The sequence below is a fragment of the Falco cherrug genome, chromosome 7, assembly GCF_023634085.1.
Source record: "Falco cherrug isolate bFalChe1 chromosome 7, bFalChe1.pri, whole genome shotgun sequence".
NCBI classification, from domain to species: domain Eukaryota; kingdom Metazoa; phylum Chordata; class Aves; order Falconiformes; family Falconidae; genus Falco; species Falco cherrug.
Genome location: NC_073703.1, coordinates 19,445,617 through 19,463,582, shown reverse-complemented (window position 1 = coordinate 19,463,582; position 17,966 = coordinate 19,445,617). Strand labels below are relative to the sequence as shown.

The 17,966-nt window shown below is 40.7% G+C and overlaps 1 protein-coding gene across 2 annotated transcripts in view; it reads right to left on the bottom strand.

The window, feature by feature from the left end:
* CHRNA7 (cholinergic receptor nicotinic alpha 7 subunit) overlaps positions 1-17,966 on the bottom strand; it is a 45,558-nt gene that overhangs the window by 10,958 nt on the left and 16,634 nt on the right. For both annotated transcript variants that reach the window (XR_008733317.1, XM_055717168.1), the window contains exons 3-4: positions 9,627-9,671; positions 4,790-4,899 (exon numbers count right to left, since the gene is read on the bottom strand). Coding sequence is in view for 1 of the 2 variants with exons in the window: in XM_055717168.1 (XP_055573143.1) it covers positions 4,790-4,899; positions 9,627-9,671 (155 nt within the window). In the remaining variant the exon portion in view is untranslated. The remainder of the gene's footprint in view (positions 1-4,789; positions 4,900-9,626; positions 9,672-17,966) is intronic.

The following is a 17,966-nucleotide window of genomic DNA, read 5'->3' as shown; positions in this document are numbered from 1 at the left end:
ACAGGTCTCTAGAAAAGAACAGTGTTACATGGAGAGTGCTTCAAATTATGAACTGGCAGCTGCCACCGAGGGATATCTCAACTATATGTGATGCTGTGACCCAAGAATTTACTAGGCATTAAAATTTTAAGAACTTCTAGATGGGGGGAAAAACCTATTTTCAAATGTGTAGATGATGAAATAATGGCTCTTTCCTATGAAAAGTTTGGAAAGATTGCTAACTTAAATCACTCTGTGAAAGATGTTTCGATTATTTAGCACTGCAATGGATACAGATATACACACACTCATACAGCATTGTGCCCTATTTCACAGTTCCCATTTATTATTGCAGGTTTTGTGGTAAGATATTACAGATTCTAATTTATTCATGCTTTAAAGTTTGGGACCTAGGTGTTCCAGAAATTGTCAAAGTTACTGAAATTAGTTCCTGGATTAAATTGCACAGAACGTACTGGGAAGGTACTAGCAGTGAATGATCTTTGCATCTCAAAATTATTACAGGAACTGCTGTGTCGAGTTTGCTTCATTACTAAGCAAAAGGAGATACAGGCTACTGTGCTGTGTTGTACTGTTTGTAGTTTACAAACAGTCACCTTGTGGGGCGCAAATACGGTGCCAGCTGCTCCTGGGCAGGTCAAAGGAGGTTGCACAAGACTCAGGGTCTGGATTCTTCCTGCCGTTTGTGCTGATCTAAAAGCCTCTGTTGTCTCTAAACATGAAAGTTTCTGATGTCTCTTTGCCTATTAGTGGTCTAGTATCTCATAATTTTCTAATCACCTTCTAAAACATCATCAGAAAAATACAGTAAGAATCTGAGATGGGGAAAGGTGAGGTATCCATAATTCTAGCAGAAAACAAAATATAACAAACGGTATATTTTTCCAGCAGGAAAACCCTTATTGAAATACTTTTTTAAAAAGAGGACTTTACTATTTGATCTATTCCGATGCAAATTTTGTGCCTCAGAAGGTAAAATAAAGCAATCATTATTTTAGTCATTGTTACTTTGCATTTTATCTTCCCCTAATTTATTTGAAGGAATTACATTTTAAAAATATCTGGACTGGTCTGTGAAATATGCAGACAAAAAAGACCTAAATTCAAGTAATTACTTGCTCATCTGGAGTTGCACTTTTTTCGTGTGGTAAGCAGAAGGCTCACAGTGTTGAAAATCTTTGCAACTACTTAAGCTGAACTCTGAAGACAAGCAAAAAAGTCTAAATATTGTGTGTGTAGCAAGAACGGATTCTAGCACGCTGAGGGGGAAAAGCAATTCCATTCTAAGGCAGCTGAACTAACGGGGGCCACTCTCCAGCTTCGCAGCTCGCGGCTGGATTCTCGGAGTTCGTGTTGCAGCTTTTCTTCCAGCTGGAGCACTAATTGTTCTCCCTCCTTGTGTTGGCTGCCTGTTTTCATGACGTTTGTAAGAAACTGGTACTGCTAAGACCTCTATGGATTGCACTGCTAAATTTGGCAGAAATGGATTTGAGGATACGGGGGAAAGGGGCAGCAAGAAAGTTCATACACAAACATACATACACACGGGTGTGCACGCACACACGTGTGCCAGTCTCATTTCCTAGAAAACCAGCCTTAGAGTCCTGCGACAGGACATAGTTAGACATAGACAAGTAATTGCCTTGACTTGAAATCAGTAAGGGCTATATGATGAAACTCAAACAAGTAGTGAAATTTCAGATGTAAAAATGTCCATGCTACACAAATTACTTGTAAAGTGGAAATTAATGACTAGAAATAAAATTCTTAGCCTCCCAGGCTAGGTTCTGTTCTCTTCCCCTTGAGTGGAAGACAGTTAAGCACCAGAGAGTTGTTTCTAAGGCCTTGCTGCTATTTCTGGGAATTGGCAAAAATAAAATTTTTGAAAGGACACAAGTGATGAAGGCACCTAGGTTTCATTGGCGTGTCACTTTGCCTTTCATTAAACGCATTCTTAAAAGAATATCAAGAGGTACTCAGACTTAAACCTGAAATTCTTTGTTCTAAAAAAGGAGCATATGTGGTTTTCTCCACTGCGCTTCCAATTGTTTTTTGAAATGCAGTCCTTGAACTGGCAAGGCACCAAGGAGCTCAGCCTTCGCTTGATGAGACTTTGGACTCAAATGTACTGATAGAACACCATTTCTGCTACATTTCTGCAGAAGAAGAAAGCAGATACTGACTGCAGTACATTGAGACAACCAGGTTGTACCTAGCAGGTGTAATCCCACTGGGACCTGTCTGGAGAATGTCAGGTTTATAAAACCGGAAAAATGAAGCTGTTAAAATGAGACATAACTACCAGAATTTTTTGTTATTCCATGAAGTACCAGACACTGTGGTCATTTGGAAAATAACACTACCAGAAATGAGCACTTTTAATAAGTCTAGCGAAACTAACAGAGTGGCAGAGCGCCGTACGTGGCACCAACACAGTCAATCCTGGAACTTGTACATAGGCCAAGATTTTCTTCCCCCAGAAAAACTAGAGATTAACTGGCCCTGCTCTCTTCACAATAGTCTGGTTGTAAAAGTTTCTCTGTACTAAGCCGCATCAGGATGCGTAAGGACTCGAGACGTAGTGAAACATGCATTCATTAAAATGAAAAGTGAATTTATAGTTCATTAATTTCTTTGTAACTGTAGATGCATGTCCCTAGTGAAGTGTATAGAAATTGAAAGCATCTATCTCAAAATACCATGTCATTATAAGAGAACATCATAACATTCCCAGTGCAATTTCATACAGGAATAAAAATCTGTTTTAAATAGCTTTGGTCTCTGACTAAACTCTGAATAAGATTTTGGATTAAATATGTGTTTGAAATAGAAACACTGTAGGATAATTACTTCATGACCATGCCGCAGTTAAAAATCCTAAGATTCAAAATCCTATATTAACAGAAAACTAGTGTGTTCAATTTTTCAGGTTATTAAGTTAAGCTTCTCATTCCATAATGCGCTTCAGCTACAGCTAGCATGTATGTATTAATACTACTGATTTATAAAAAAAATAATATTTCTTTTTGGATATGCTTACTTAAATATTGAAGCATGAATCCTCAGACACACTGAAAGTCTCTCTCAGGTATGTCATGTACGTGAGGAGGAATTTTGTCATAATTCACTCTTTTGGAAACCTCTAAACTGCTGTTGTAGAGTAGCAGCTCTATGGCATACAGTGTTATTCAGCAGGGGAATGGAAATGAATGCGTGATTTGTCAGGTTCTCCTAAAAATACTGTCACTTACAGAATCAAGGTAGATCAAGAGAACAAATTTGCATTAAAAAATACAAGCAAGATTAATGTTGGAAAAATACCCATCCAGGTTGCATGCTGCTCCGTTCTGTGTACAGATTTTGTAAGGTTTTTTAGGCTGTTGTATGGATAACTGAAGCACTAATTGCCATGCTTAAACCAGAAACAAGAACTAATCTTGACAGGCAGCTAGTGTATGTACGGTGAACTCTAGTGGAGACCACCTCAAATCATTTAGTATTAATTGCACCTTTGAGAGAAGCACTGCAGCACGCTGTGAGCAAAGCAGTAATGGGGGCCTAGAGAGAAGTCCTTGAGTGGCTGACAAATGCTGTCAACTGGGTGCTGTTATCACATTATTACAGTTCAACACCACCTGTGACAGTGACATTGATCATAAAGGTGAGCATCAAACAGCAAAAGGGAGCGTAACTGCAGCTGACATATTGGGTACAGCTATTCTCCAGGTCTTGTTGCAACAAAAAGCAGCTCCTGAAGCAGGGAGGGCAAATGAGGTAGATAAACACAGCAGGGTTATCTTCTTAGGAGACATATGGAAGGGAAACAGAGGAAAAAAGCCATGAAGAAGACAAAAGATTCATGTTACCTGCTATGGGCAAAAAATTAACAATGTACCCCAGCTACCACAAAAGAGCCAAGCGCAGAATGTTTATATACATATAATACACACAGTGCAAATACAAAGCAGATGTAAGGTCTTTGAGTACCTGGGGAACAGCACATGGACCTACAACAACTGCAGAGAAAGGCAAATTGTTAAAGAGCAGACAGCTCTCAGTGCTTTATCTTTTTAACCTAAATAACTTCCACGGTGGGAACTACCATATAGTGGTGCAGCCAAAGAATCTCTCAATGTCAGCCAACTGATGTCAGTCAGATCAATGTCAATCTGTCTGCCCAGCTCAGACCAGACACTTTGAAGAGGAGAGCAGCAAATATTCTAGCTATTTTTGTAGCAGGATGAGTGAGTGACACCAAAATTGGGCATGGAAAAATTCAAACATATTTACTGGCGTTCACCTATCCTGCCTCTAGTGAAACCCAAACTGAAACCAGACAAGCAGTCAAAGGTCAGATTTGAATTCACCAGGAAACATTTAGACCAAACAAAGAATTTAAGAGGAAATTATCACACATTAGACACAACCAGAAAAGTTTAGTTTTCTAATCATCTCACAAACCCCATGCAGAACTGCTGTTAGGGAGGATGTCATTGTTCATGAAGTATTTGCAAATATGACCTTCTGTTGTGTAAACAGGAGGCTGGTAATTTTCCAGTATTCCAAAAACCTTTTGGGAAAAGTATTTCAAAACCTAGGCATTTTGATGAGGTGATTCTGTCATTTGCCTTGCCTTATCTTTGCAAGGCAAATAATCTCATCTAGGCTCACTTTCCCATGAAAGGTTGGACCAGTTGAGCTTTTGAGGTCCCTTCCAACTTGGGCTATTCTGTGATTATATAATTCTATGTTCTTCTCCCCTCCCCAGCATGAAAAAAAGTGGGTTTACCTGTTATAGAGAAGAATATCTGGCTTCCAAATCAGTCCATCAGGAAAACGGACATTCTTCACACCTGGGTATTCAGACACGTTCCACTGCAGATAGTGATCTGTCCAGTACTAAGACACACACACAAAAAGTAAGTTAGGTCATGTCATCCACTGGTGCACTGTAGTTCTCTAAGGACTGGATAGTCTGAAACAACAGGTGATCTCTTGTTCGAGAGATAGTATCTGGCTTCAGACAATGAAATATTTGGATATTACCTCTGCAATACCCATTGGATTTTTTTTCTGGCCTTAATCAAGCATAAAAATCTCATTTTCAGTTCACACTGCACTGCACATAATAGCCTATAAAAGATTTGGGGTGCTTGTTGTTCATGCTGTCTCTGGTGGCAATTTGGGATTGAACAGATTTTCTTTTACAATTCGTACATCAGCTTCAGTTATGTTTATCTTCATAGACGACTGTTTTCTGTTGTTGGAAATTCTCAGGTTGTAATAACTTGGTTATAGACGTGATGTAGAGCAGGCAACAGTCACTGCTGGCCGGGAAACAACTGGGATGGCAGAATGGTTAATAGGAGCACAGAAGCTCCTAGCAGCTCCTGTGGCCTGATGTCAGGCAACCTCGGAGGCAGCAGCTCACTCGCTGCCTGCAGTATCACCCCGCGAGCCACCACGCTCCTTGGACTGCCGGTGTAGGCTGGGAGCCTGTTGCAGGCAAACCACCCTGGGTTTTCATCTGCGCTTTAGCACTGCTGAATCCCAGATGCTGTCACAGAAACATCTGGTTGTGCAGAGTCATAAACAAAAGCATTGCTCCAAAGGGCAGGAGCGAGCTGGTTACCTCCTGGTCACCTGAGAAACACCAGCACAAGCCACTGTACTGTCCTGAAACTGAGGTTGCACTTCACCCCTGACCAAGGAGATGACTTGTTGGGATACAAGGGTGTTTACTATTGTATGCAAAAAGTATAAATAAGAAATATCTTTCCACAAATTTTTTCTTCTGATCTCTATGCTTCATTGTATTGTGCCTCTATCTCCATACTGTTATTTGCATTAACTTCACGTAGCTGTAGGCATCATGTAACTCACCATGAAAACTTCTCCAGGTTTACAGTGCTGTTGCAATGCCAAATGTTAGTCTTTTAAATGTAAACTTTGAAATGGGTGAGTAAACGTACAATACTTCGCCCTTCCACAATCTAGTGGTCCTTATCAAAATCTTTGACCAACATTAAGGTCAGAAAAAAATTCCAGTGGGTATTGTGGAGGTAGTATTATTGATCGTTCTCCTGGGGTGCTCCCATCAAACTGTTCTGTGTAAATCCTCGCATTGCTGTCACAGGCAAATTTCAGTTTGATGCACTGGACAAGTTTCTGGCTAGCCTCACGCTGCAGGTATTCAAATTCATTCTTGTCCTGGTAGAATGGTGTTTGTAAGCATCCATTTTGATGCATGCAACACATCTAATAGCATTCATCACACAACTTTTGTAAATCTTTTACAATTTCTTGGCCTGTGCTTCCATATTTCTCATTCATATTTTAGTATGAATTTGTAGTGCCTTGACACCTGGATAAATGATCTGAGTTGCACATTGCTTTTCCCTTTTGCTTTACAGATAGTATTTTTTTTACAGAAGTCTTAAATCAGAATATCTGGCTCTGTTTACGGATCTCCCTTTTCACTGCCTGCTCCATTCACAGTTCTCTAATTAAACTGTATATTGCTCATGCTCATCTACACCCAGCTTCCGTAAGCTGATCAACAGCTTCTCATCTTTTTTTCAGATATTTTACATCCATTTTAACAGTAAATTGTTTTACATGAACTTCCTGATAGACAAACGTCACTTTATTTTTTTCTACGTCATCTTTTGTGGAATGTAGAAATAGCAAGATCCTCATGGTATCTCTATTTTTCACAAAGCCCAGCAGTGTAAACAAACACAATAGGTGGTTCTGAGGCACATAAACCGGTGGGCTTTTGTTGGCTTTAGGTGACTGGCTTTGGGGAGGTGACAGAAGGTGACTGTGACAGCTGCTGCCAAGGGCACACGCTTCCCTTGGGCTGGCGGTGTGAAGCGGGCTCTCCTGGCCACTACCATCTGACCTGCATTACAGCTATTTACAGCAATATATCCAGTCATTTCTTATTCTACCTTCTTTTAGGAGTTACCGCGGCCGATAAGATGTAGTATAGGGTGACACTGAGTGATGTAAAGGGCAATAAGAAAACTTAATATTAAAGTCTTTATTAGAGATGATGTTAGGCAGTGTACGGTTGCTCTGTTTAGCTGCGTGTACAAAGTGCTCACCCATCCAGCTGGACACAAGCTGCCTTGTTTTGTTTTTAACTTTAGGAATACAGTCCCCGCTGTAGCTGGAGTACATTTGATGCAGATTAAAACAGTGAACAGCTCGGGATACTTGGTACTTACTAATCCCTGTGACTAGGTAAGGCTCCTGCTGTAACTTAGATCAAGTTTAAGATTTTGCTGCTGAACAGTATTGCCATAGAGACAGTGGTCAGGGTCAGTCTGCATGTATAAACGCTAGACTCCTACTCCCCTTTCTCCCAGGTTAGCTTTTGTATTTAAGTATTTCAGTGATGATGACATAAAATGTATTTAAGATACATCACTAGTTATACACACATATATATCAAGAAAGGGAGTGGAGAGGGAAATTCAGAGACAAATTTATTTCAGACCATTTAGCACAATAAAATGACATATGTTTGTCTGAAGCATGCTTTCAATCTGTCTAGTATACCATTAATAGATGGTTAATATGCAAACACATCTCTCTGTGTTTTTAATCTATACACGGGCCATGAAGAGTGGCTACATTTTTTGTAGTAAAGTGATCCACTCATTGCAGTCTAAACATGTTCCACATACAGTATATGCTAAGCTGAATAAATCAAAAGAAATACAGAATATACAGAATATATGAAAGAATCAGGAATTTCCGGGGTGGGGGGGTGGGATATCTCAAAAAGGATAAGGATGCTGCAGGATAAAGAGAAGGAAAATAAGTGATAGCTTCTGGAAAATAAGTGATAGCTTCTGGAGTATGAATTGTCATCTGTTTTCCTGGTAAGAAATCATAGCAACTGTTGTCATTGTAGCTTAAAGCCAAAAACATATTATATTTGACAGTTTTAATCTTACTGTACAACAAGCCTGTAAAATAACGTGAGCTGAATCCTTCTTCCATGTCAACTTTTCTTTGCGAATAAATGGAATGCCCATGCTGTCCTTTGTAGGCCATCAAAATAGTCTGTCATTTGTTTCCTAAAGCCTACCACAGGGCAAAAGAGGTGCTCTATACAAAATTTACAACAAAAGAAAAAAGAATGCATTTAAACTGAATGAGCTGGTTAAAGAAACTGCAAGGTGTAAAGTATCTTCAGAAGCAGCATGATTATCTTGAATAATCAAACTCTTCTGTAAACCTTTACTTAACCTGAACAGTTCAGTTTCTGTAATACAGAAAGGAATTCAACTAATGGCAAATCTCATCCAAGCTGCTACAGTATGGAGAAAGCTCCCCATATCACTCCATCTTTTTAAAGCACAAACTTATAGTAGAAATGTTTTGTGGAAGTATTAGGAGCCCACAGTAGTCAGCATGGTAAGAAGCATCTTCTTAATTAAGTCTTAATCTAAACTAACACAAAAAAATAGCCAGTCAAGTCAGAATAAATCTGTGTAGGATTCTTTGCCTAGGAGCAGCTCTCTCGTTTGTTAACCTTTCAGAAAAAAAGAAATTCAAAAGACTCTCACAATGTTCTGGAATATTCTGTTATCTGGTGCATTTATTACAAAGTGAGTGAAACTTACTCCTGCCCAGCAATGCCAGTCATGAGTTAATGGGGGCAAAGTTCTCAGGTGTGGTGTCTAGTGGTGGCAATAGCTATGGTTAAGTAATAAAAGAGGATGCGCAATACTGTGACAACTGTAACAACTAAACATTGCACCAAAAGGTAAAACAAAGCTACTGTTTGAAAAATGAACAGCCTATGTGGGCCAAATAAACTGGGAAACCAGGAAAAAGTATACTGTTCGCAGCTGAACATTAGGAAATTGGACTGATATTCCAATACAGACAAGTACAGAATTTGGAGAAGTAACATAAAAAACCTCTCATGTTCACAGGTACCTTCTGATGATGGCCTGTGTTTAAAGAATGACATTTTGAACAACACAGGAACAGCATGGCCATTTTAATTAAAATCCTCTTGCAGTTTCTGAAGGAGATAGATAGCAAACCAAGTAGGATGGCAGAGACATTCAGGTAGGACTGTGGCAGCAGCTCTCAGGGAATAATGAACCTCTTCGGAACAATTTTTGCCCTGTATCAGAAGAACCATCTGACAATTCTCAGAATGCTGATCTGAACAGGTATTGCACATGAAATGGATTTCTTGCACCTATAGTTCTCTTTCACAATCAAATGATTTGCCAAGCCGTAATGGATTTGTTGAAATGAGTGATAAGGCACTTGCTCGGTGCCTTACTCTACTTGACAGGTACCAGGGACTATTAAGACGCTGTTATCACAGTCAAGAATCTAGCATGACTAAATCAACTACAATGAGTTAGTAATTTACTTAGATGTAGTGACTCAATGTCTTAAAAGTTTGCAGAAATACCTGAAACATCAAGACCTAAATCTCAGCCGTACAACTTTCCATTCAACTTAGCTTTGTCCATTACATAGCAAGATAGAGAACAAGAACTTGAAAGTTTTCTAAAATTCAAACCCTTCAACAGATTAAACTCAAAAGACCAAAGGGGGAAAAAAACATACTTTGTTTCAAAACTTACCATTTGTAGCCAGATGTTTGTTGTTAATACTTGATTCTTTTCATCCTGGGAGGAAGCAGAAGGAAAAGGAAGAAGATGAAAACCAAAATGACACTAGTAAATATATTTGACTATTATGAAATAGCCAGCTGTGCTAAGGTACCTTCCAGAGCAAAGGGAATCATTGCCTCTAACTCACTGCAACAGAAGATTTCACAGGTTCTTTTTACTGTATTTCATATTGCCACAGTCAATCCAATGGTTTCCTGAGGGTGTCCTTCTGCCAGACTCTTCCCTGGGGCTCCGTCTATAATACAGACTCTCAGAAGGCAAAGCAGCTGACAGCGGGAGCTTCCTGCTCCACCTCTGGCAGGGGCAGCCCTCTCGCTGATCAACCTGATGCACCAGACGCAGGCAGGTAGTAGCAAAGATACCAAACAAAGAAAGTGCGACTAAGCTCAGCTGACGTGTGTCAAGGCCATACTGAGTAGCTTCTTAACGGGCAAGCAGCAACACTGATACCAGTGGAACTACACAAAAAGCGTTGCATCGGCTTTACCAGAAAACTGTTGTCAGGGCCGAAGGTTACCGTTTTGCCTGGAGCAGCTGAAGGCCTTCCCCCTTGCCTCCTGGGGCTACCCGGTGCCGGCTCAGGTGCCACAATAGGCATCTCACTGCTCCAGCTCGTTAGAGAGTTTAATTCTTCACTTGCCAGACATGTTGGTGACATTATTCTATGGAGGTACTGTATCACTATGCACTTGGGCTGTGTGAAGCTAATGGAATATACTATATATTCTGTCAGTATTATAGATTCTCCAAACTGAATGCACATCCCTGCCCCAGCACCAGTCAGAGCTTCATTCACAGTACAAAGAAGTGCCAGAGCAAGTCTGTCACCCGTACAGCAGCATCTGCCAGAGTTTTGAATCTAGACCTTTGACTTAAATCTGTCATTCTTGAACTTAATGTTGTTCCTAAATGCCCAAAAACTGGACAAAAAAAAATATTTCATCACATTTAATACAAAAAAAAAAAAAAAAAAAGAGCTTTGTTCTTTTGTTAATACTCTTTACTAAAGGTCAATAATCTTTACCCTTTTGCTGTTGTTTCGTGGATTAAGGGAACAAAAGGCCTGAGGGACCTTTAACTGAAGCCATTTTAGAGCAGCACAATAGTAAAAAGTTACACAGCGTGTAAATGCTAATACAGTGCAGGGGGCAATGGCATTTTTAAAGCAAGTGAAGCCTTTTGAGGAGCAGCATCAGTAAATGTATGCCAGTGTTACTACATGACGTATAATCACAACTAAATGTACAACATACAGACAAAAAAAAAGATTTTAGGTAAAGATAGTTATTGTGCATGAATAAAGTCTGCCCTCAAATGCACATTCCTACCTTCCTTTAAAAGGAAAAGTAAAATAAAAAATATAAGGAAGCACAGACCACAGCTAGGGATCTGGCACTTTTCTCCTCTATTTTCTGCTTCATCACCTCCATGAACCTTACTTTTCAAAAGTATCTCAAGTGAACAGCTCATTCAAATGGCATCCTGGGTAAACAAGTCTCTTTAACCCTTTGGTTTCAGGAATACGTTATTAAGCTGCATTGAATTAGCATGCTGAAGGCATTGCTGAAGAAGTCAGCCAGGCGAAGCAGTAATTAATTTGCAATAGTAGCTCTTACTCTCTAGCCATACAAACCTTAATTTGGTGTCTGTCTCAACAACTTGCTTATAGTGCTAAAGCACAAGACTAGTTGGCATGGGATCTTTAATGATGAATTAAGAAACAATCCTTAAGATACCATTCATATCACCATGAACTAAAGTCTATAAACAAGTGTTGCAAATTCAGGACATGTAAAACATACGTGTGCTTCTATTCATCATAGACATTTTTAGGTCATATGTAAATACCACCAATGAAAACTTACTGAAAGTTTGACAGCATTTCCTCAAAGCTCTGTGCACTGTCCCAGATGAACATGACAAGTTCCTGTAATGCAGTGTCCCATCCACTGCACCTGGGCAAAGCTGAGAGCTCCGCTGCTGTGTGCTTTCTCAGCAGGGCAGACAGCAGTTGTGTTGCTTTGCATGGGAGAAACTGGCTACTCAAAGGTGCAGAGCAATTCAGAACCCATTATGTCGTGGGAACTATTAGCTGAATGGCATGTACTCTTGCACGGTTAAATTCTGAGTTAAACTCACATTTTATTCCCAGTGTGATCTCTTTCTGCACATGAATGGCCTCAGCCTTAGATTAGTGATGTTTCAAAAATTCCCTTTTCAGTAACAGGAAAAGATTGTACTGGAGTGCTGCTGATGCTTAAGCTAATGATACGCCCTGGAGATTTATTTTGAAGCCCTGAGACCACAGCACAGTCGGATGAACTATTTTAGGAGTACCAGAAAGGAGCTGTACTATCAACCAGCACACAACACAGAGCCAGGCTAGAGAGCCACCACTGAGCGGTCACACCAGCAGAGCTGAGGGGGACAGCAGCCAGCCAGCCCAGCTGTGCTCCTGGCAGCACGAGCCTGGCAGAGCCACGGCAGGTTTGCCTGCAGGAGACTGCAGAGGTATTCTGAAAGCCAAGACTTATTCTGAAGTGTCATCTTTCACTCAAACTCAGAGAGGGTATCCTCAGATACGTAACTCAAACTTGTCCAGTGAAGACAAGCCCTAAATGAAGATGGCCCATGCTGTTTTCCTGGGGTTTGCTTCTGTTATTTTAAGCATTCAGAGCCTGAAAGAACATATTTGAACAAAGTAACTCCCACTTGGAGCACTATATTTAAGGTTCCATCAGTGTTTGAATCATAAATCCCACCGTTGCTCCTCAGCAATAAAAACTTTGCTGCATGCTGAGACTTGGTTTATAGCGGTGGGTTTTTTTATAGTGTTTGCTGGAGCAAATGGCTTCCAACATTTTCGTCGTTACCAGATTGACTCACCCATCACTGCAGGAAAGATTCTGATTTTAGAGAGTTTGTGCCTCTCCATGGTCCTATGCGAAGCTGGTGAAAGATGTGGCAGGAGACATCCTGCAAGGTTTCTCCTGGCTAGGAAAGCTTTTTGGACACCGTTTTAAAAGTTTTACAGCAAACTGCATTAACACTGTTTTTCATCAGAGTTGTGCAGTACTTCCCCATGAAATGATGGGTGGGCTTGAAATGCTTCACAGAACTTCACCAGTTTTGGTCACTTTGCAATGTTTTGTAAACACTTACAGAAAAAGCATTGAACACAAAAGCAAGGCAGCTACTATTACAAACCCCTTCTGCTATAATGGAGCAAAGAATGGGGACTTCACAATATATTCTGAGATGCTGAGAAAAAAAGTTGGAGAATGAGACCAGAAACTGTATCGTGTTGTCTGGATTGGTGTGGGTTTTCCCCATACGAGCTACTTTAGGTTACTTGTGTAACCAGGTAGTACTGGCCAAGTAGTGCAGCTAATGAAGAGTGAGGTTTCATTTGCGTGGTGGGAGGCGAGTGGGAGGCTTCTTCGGTCTATGGATTGATAACTGTAAGCATGATCTGTGAGGCTGATGGCAAATTGCTACTGGACTGCTTATCACATTATTTCAGGGCAATGTAGTTAAGGAAGGGAAAGTAGCTGACATCAGGAAGACTTGAATGAGTCCTTCATTAATTTTTGAAGTTAGAGGTAATAATTTCTGGAATTTTTGGAAGGGAGTTGCACTGTCTCCATTTTTCCAGGTCCCATTTCTGGTTTTGTAAGTCTTTCCTATTTAAACTGTCATATCGGACTGACCACCTTTGGAAACAGCATCAGATTCTCACATTATCCTTCCCTTACCCTGTGTTCAACAGAATGTATAAAAGAAGAGATGAAAATTTGGCAATGCTTTGTGAAGGGCGTTAGCCTGGACACTACAAACTTTGTAAGGAACACTATCTGCTAACTTTCAAGACGATGTCAGCACATCTAGTATCCACAGTAGAAGAGCTATGCAGCAAAAACAAGGGGAAAAAGAAGTAAAATAATCCTGCATGCCTATAGATATGACATCTATATGTCATATGCAGACAGTGACATGCAGCACCTAGCAAGAAACACATACTTCCCAGAAGACCTGCACAAAGCGATGTCCTGACTACAATCTATTAGCTGTAATTCTTGCACTTCAATCCAGACTCTTTATTCTTACATGGTTGAATCTCACCTAAATTACAGGAAAAGTGCCTCTTTGAGCTGGGCTTCAATTACTATGAACCTTAAGAAAAGACTTTGTAAAAACATTTTAAGAAGTCCCTCATTATAGCAATAATGCTAAGTTCCTGACTGGTACCTTGTGGCAAGACTGAAATTAATAATTGCAGTCTGAAGTTAAAAATGGGCTGGCAGCCATTAAGAGACATATAGGCACTCCCTATATAGATTTTCACTTTTGTTTGCTTGAATGTCATACTACTGAAACGAGCGGGTTAATCAGTTCATTAGCTCTTATCTCATTGTCTCAGCATCTGTTCATTAAACATTCTCAACATCTTCTGATCCACTGTGCCAAATTACTAGCACCTAATGACAATGACATTTTTTCCCCACATCATTTAGAACCCTGTTATGTTTAATTTTTGCTTTAGACAACTTAAGGTTTTCTTCCTGTTCCTTTTTAGGGTCATGCCCTGAGCTCACTGAACTGTACAAAAAGCGTGACTTCTTGCAGGATTAGTACTGAGAGAGCGGGCAGGAGGGTGAGTCAAGCATTCATAAAACGGACAGTTGACAGAAGATTGATGCTGTGGCCATACATTAGGCAGCCATAGTGGCAAGATGAATCTGAGCTCCTCAGAAGTTATGGAGAGGCGGGAAGGGGCTGGACTGCTCCGTTCCCATGTGTGGGCAGCCTCCGGGAGAGGCCAGAGCAGCACGTGGTCCAGCTTCACCCAACTAGAGCCCCTACGAAAACAAAGCAGCGACCTCGCACTCTTTATAACACTAAGTCAGCACGGGGGGACTACTGCCATTATCCTCTCCTCACGTGCCAAGGTTAATGCTAAACTTCTGTATTAAAGGTGGCTCGGGTCTTCTTAGTGGCAGGCAAAATTTACTTTTTGCTATCTCAGTGGTGAGGATAAAAATGAGTGAGTTACAAAAGCCAGCCTGCCGCTTCAGCAAGGACCCTGAAGTGAAAACTGCAGCTGCTTGCCCAGGACTACCTCTAGCCGTCCATAGGTGGGGGCTGGAGCTGCAACAAGTCCTGATCTTGAAGAATGTAGCAGAGGGCACAGAGTCAGGCTGCCCTGTAGCGGCTGCACATTCATTACCCCTGAAGCCATAAGGCATCACCTACGTTGCACCTCCAAAAGGCAAGATTAATCAAAATGCAAAATTGGGTAGAATTAAGGAATGTTTGGGTTTTTTTCTATAGGAATAAAATACACCGAGAGTTGGCTCTGTGAAACAGGATTTTTAAGGCAATGTAAGTAGGAAGAAAAAGGCAGTGTACAGGATTTGTGAGATGAAAGAGACTGGAACTCCTGATGCCTTTTCCCCACCTGACTTTCCTTCCACCACAAAAGGAATAGGTTAGTGCAACTACCCTTCTTTTCTCCAGTAGTCAGCAATATACCTTTTTATCATAGTAAATGTTTTTTGACTCGGCTTACAGCACATATTTCCAATTATGCAGAAAACGCTGTATAAACAGGCATTACCAATGCATAAATAATATTAATAATATTCCATGATCCAGCATGTGAGGCTCAACACCAGGAACAGGCCACAGAATGTTTCCAGTTTTTTGAAAATAGACACAAAAAGTGCAAAATGATTCCATAAGAAGTCAGAAGTGGAAAATATAAATTTTCACTGTTTCACTCCATTTTTCCCGAGATAACTTCAAACTTAGACATCTGATGTTCTGACTTCTGCCATATCAGTGAGATTTTTACACAAAACCAGAGCTCTGACATCTATGACGATGTGGTAGTGGTACAGCCTACTGCTGGGAAGCAACACTCCTTCAGAATTCCAGCAACTGTTGCAACCTTCGAACAGGGTTGCGGATGACGTGTCCTACAAGGCAGCCCAGTCAGCACGTGTGCCGCTTCTGCATGACTTGGCCCTGGCCTCAGGCTTGCCTTAGGCCAGCTCTTCCTATGACAGCTCCAAATTTGCCCTGATTCTCTTGCTGCTAAAAACCTCCTGAATGTTGGTCTTCATTCTTTTATACTCAGCCACTCCAGGCTGCTAGTGACCTTAGTGACTAAGTTGAAGGCATTTAGGATATCACCCTTCTCTTCCACATTCCACTTCAAAGCCAAACTCAGTCCTGAGGCACCTTCACTGCCGATGATATCAGCACTGCTGTCTGTGACTTCCTCACCTTCCAACTCAGACTCTGGCTCTTTCAGACCTTCAGGGATAAGGTCTTGCAGCTGTGCTTGGATTTAGCTAAATATCTTCTGTAGCACTGAGATGCAGTCAAATCTCTGAAATCTAGCCTGGAAACGTCTGCCTTACTTTCTGTGCTTCTTGATCTCTGATTTAATTTCTTCTAGCTTTTTTTTTTCTTTTTTAATCAAAGAATTAAAATCTTAAGGCAAACCAAAATGTGAGTAGTTAACTGAAGTGAAAATTGTGAAGAAAACTTCTTTTCTGTTGAGCTCTTAGGTTTATTAGATTTGTGATGGGTGGCATATGAATTGGTCTTCATACTCTCTATGTGCTAAAGGTCTTTGAAATCAGAGAACTGCTCTGGAGAACTGCTCCTCACGGGGGAGAGTGGAGTGTGTTGCTGGAGATGACAGACTGGCACAGATTGCTGCCACTGCCTGTTTTTGTTTTTTAAGAAGGCCGACTTTGGGCTGTAAATGCAATGTAGAGCAAGGCAATAAATGGCTATTCTGGGGCTAACTGGAATACTGAAGAGTTATGTGGGAAACAGACAGAGTTTCCCTGCAGGGAGGCTGCCCCTCACTCTCTCCCCAGCCCATGCTTTCATTTGTGATACAGTGAAAAGTTCATGGAAGTCCCCTAAATCTCTAGTCAGGAACAAAGCAGGGCAAATCTTTGGCATATTCCCAACACAACCTGCTTTCCTGAGCACTTCTATAATCTTGAAGGAGTGGCAGTACCAATCCCAGATGCAGTGACAGTTCCTCTATTTCCTATTTGAATTAAAAAATCATCCTCTTCGCATCGTGTGAACAGTACAATAGAGCTGAGCAAGAACCTACACTAAAATGTGCAGCTGAAAACGAGAATGCAGCTGAAGAGTCTTTCTGAAAGGGTGTAACATTCAGGCAGTGTTCAGGCTAGTGACTGTTGTATATAGCGGCTCAATGGTATAAACAAATTTAGAAATATTTGTAGGAGAGGGTCACTGTTAATCCAGTGAAGCTTCCTGCATGAGACAGGTGGGATTAAGGTCTGACAGCACTGTAATTCTATTTATTTATTTATTATTCTCATTTTCTTTTAGAACCATGACCTACATTCAGTGACTCCTCTGTCTGGCCATATTTACTAGAACCATTTCTTGTACAAATTAAGGAGTGGGCCACATTTACTAGAAATAATGCTGAACAAACCAAACATTGCAGCTCAAGCTACCTCTCTTTAGCCGGTAGCTCTGTGACAGCCAAGACCTCATCTTGCTATTCAGTTCTGTGCAGCTTCTCACCTTCAAAATACAACCTAGCTTCATAAATGTCTGCTTAATCAGAGTGTAATGCTTAAAGTTCAAGATATGGGAGATTTAGTTCAAAGCAGTATCTACCTATGTCATCTTCCTTTGAAATGCACACATCTAGGTAGGTATAGATGTGTAATGCCATTTCCTTTGGTACCTGGGAGTGAAACAGTGCCCGCAGTCCTTAAAGCCAGCCGTCTATGCCGTACTGGGTCTTAGCTTTTGGGTACTACTCTTAGGGCATGTGATACTTCGTATTTGTAGGGCATTTTCCTGTCTTGACAGTCTGTAAGCGTGTCCCATCCATCAGGAACGCATGAAATTGTTCAGACTACTTACTGTCTTTTTGGGGTTGTTTTGTTTTGGGGTTTTTTTAGGGGGGAGTGTTTGTTGGGGTTTTTTTAATTATTATAAGCGTGATTAAATCAGTAGAAAATCAACCAATGTGTTTTAAAAAATTACTTTGTAAACCTTCCTTCTAACCTACAAGCACATTATTTCCAGCCAATTAAACACAAGGGAAATGGTGCCCAGCTACAAATAGCAATGCAACAGCGCCAAATGAATACTTTACAGTACTGTGACAAAACTTCTATAGCGTTACCGATTTCAGCACTGCTATAAATATCCTCACCAGTGCAGTCTTTGCACGCACTTGTAACCTCAATGTACAGCAGCTTGGACTGCCACATG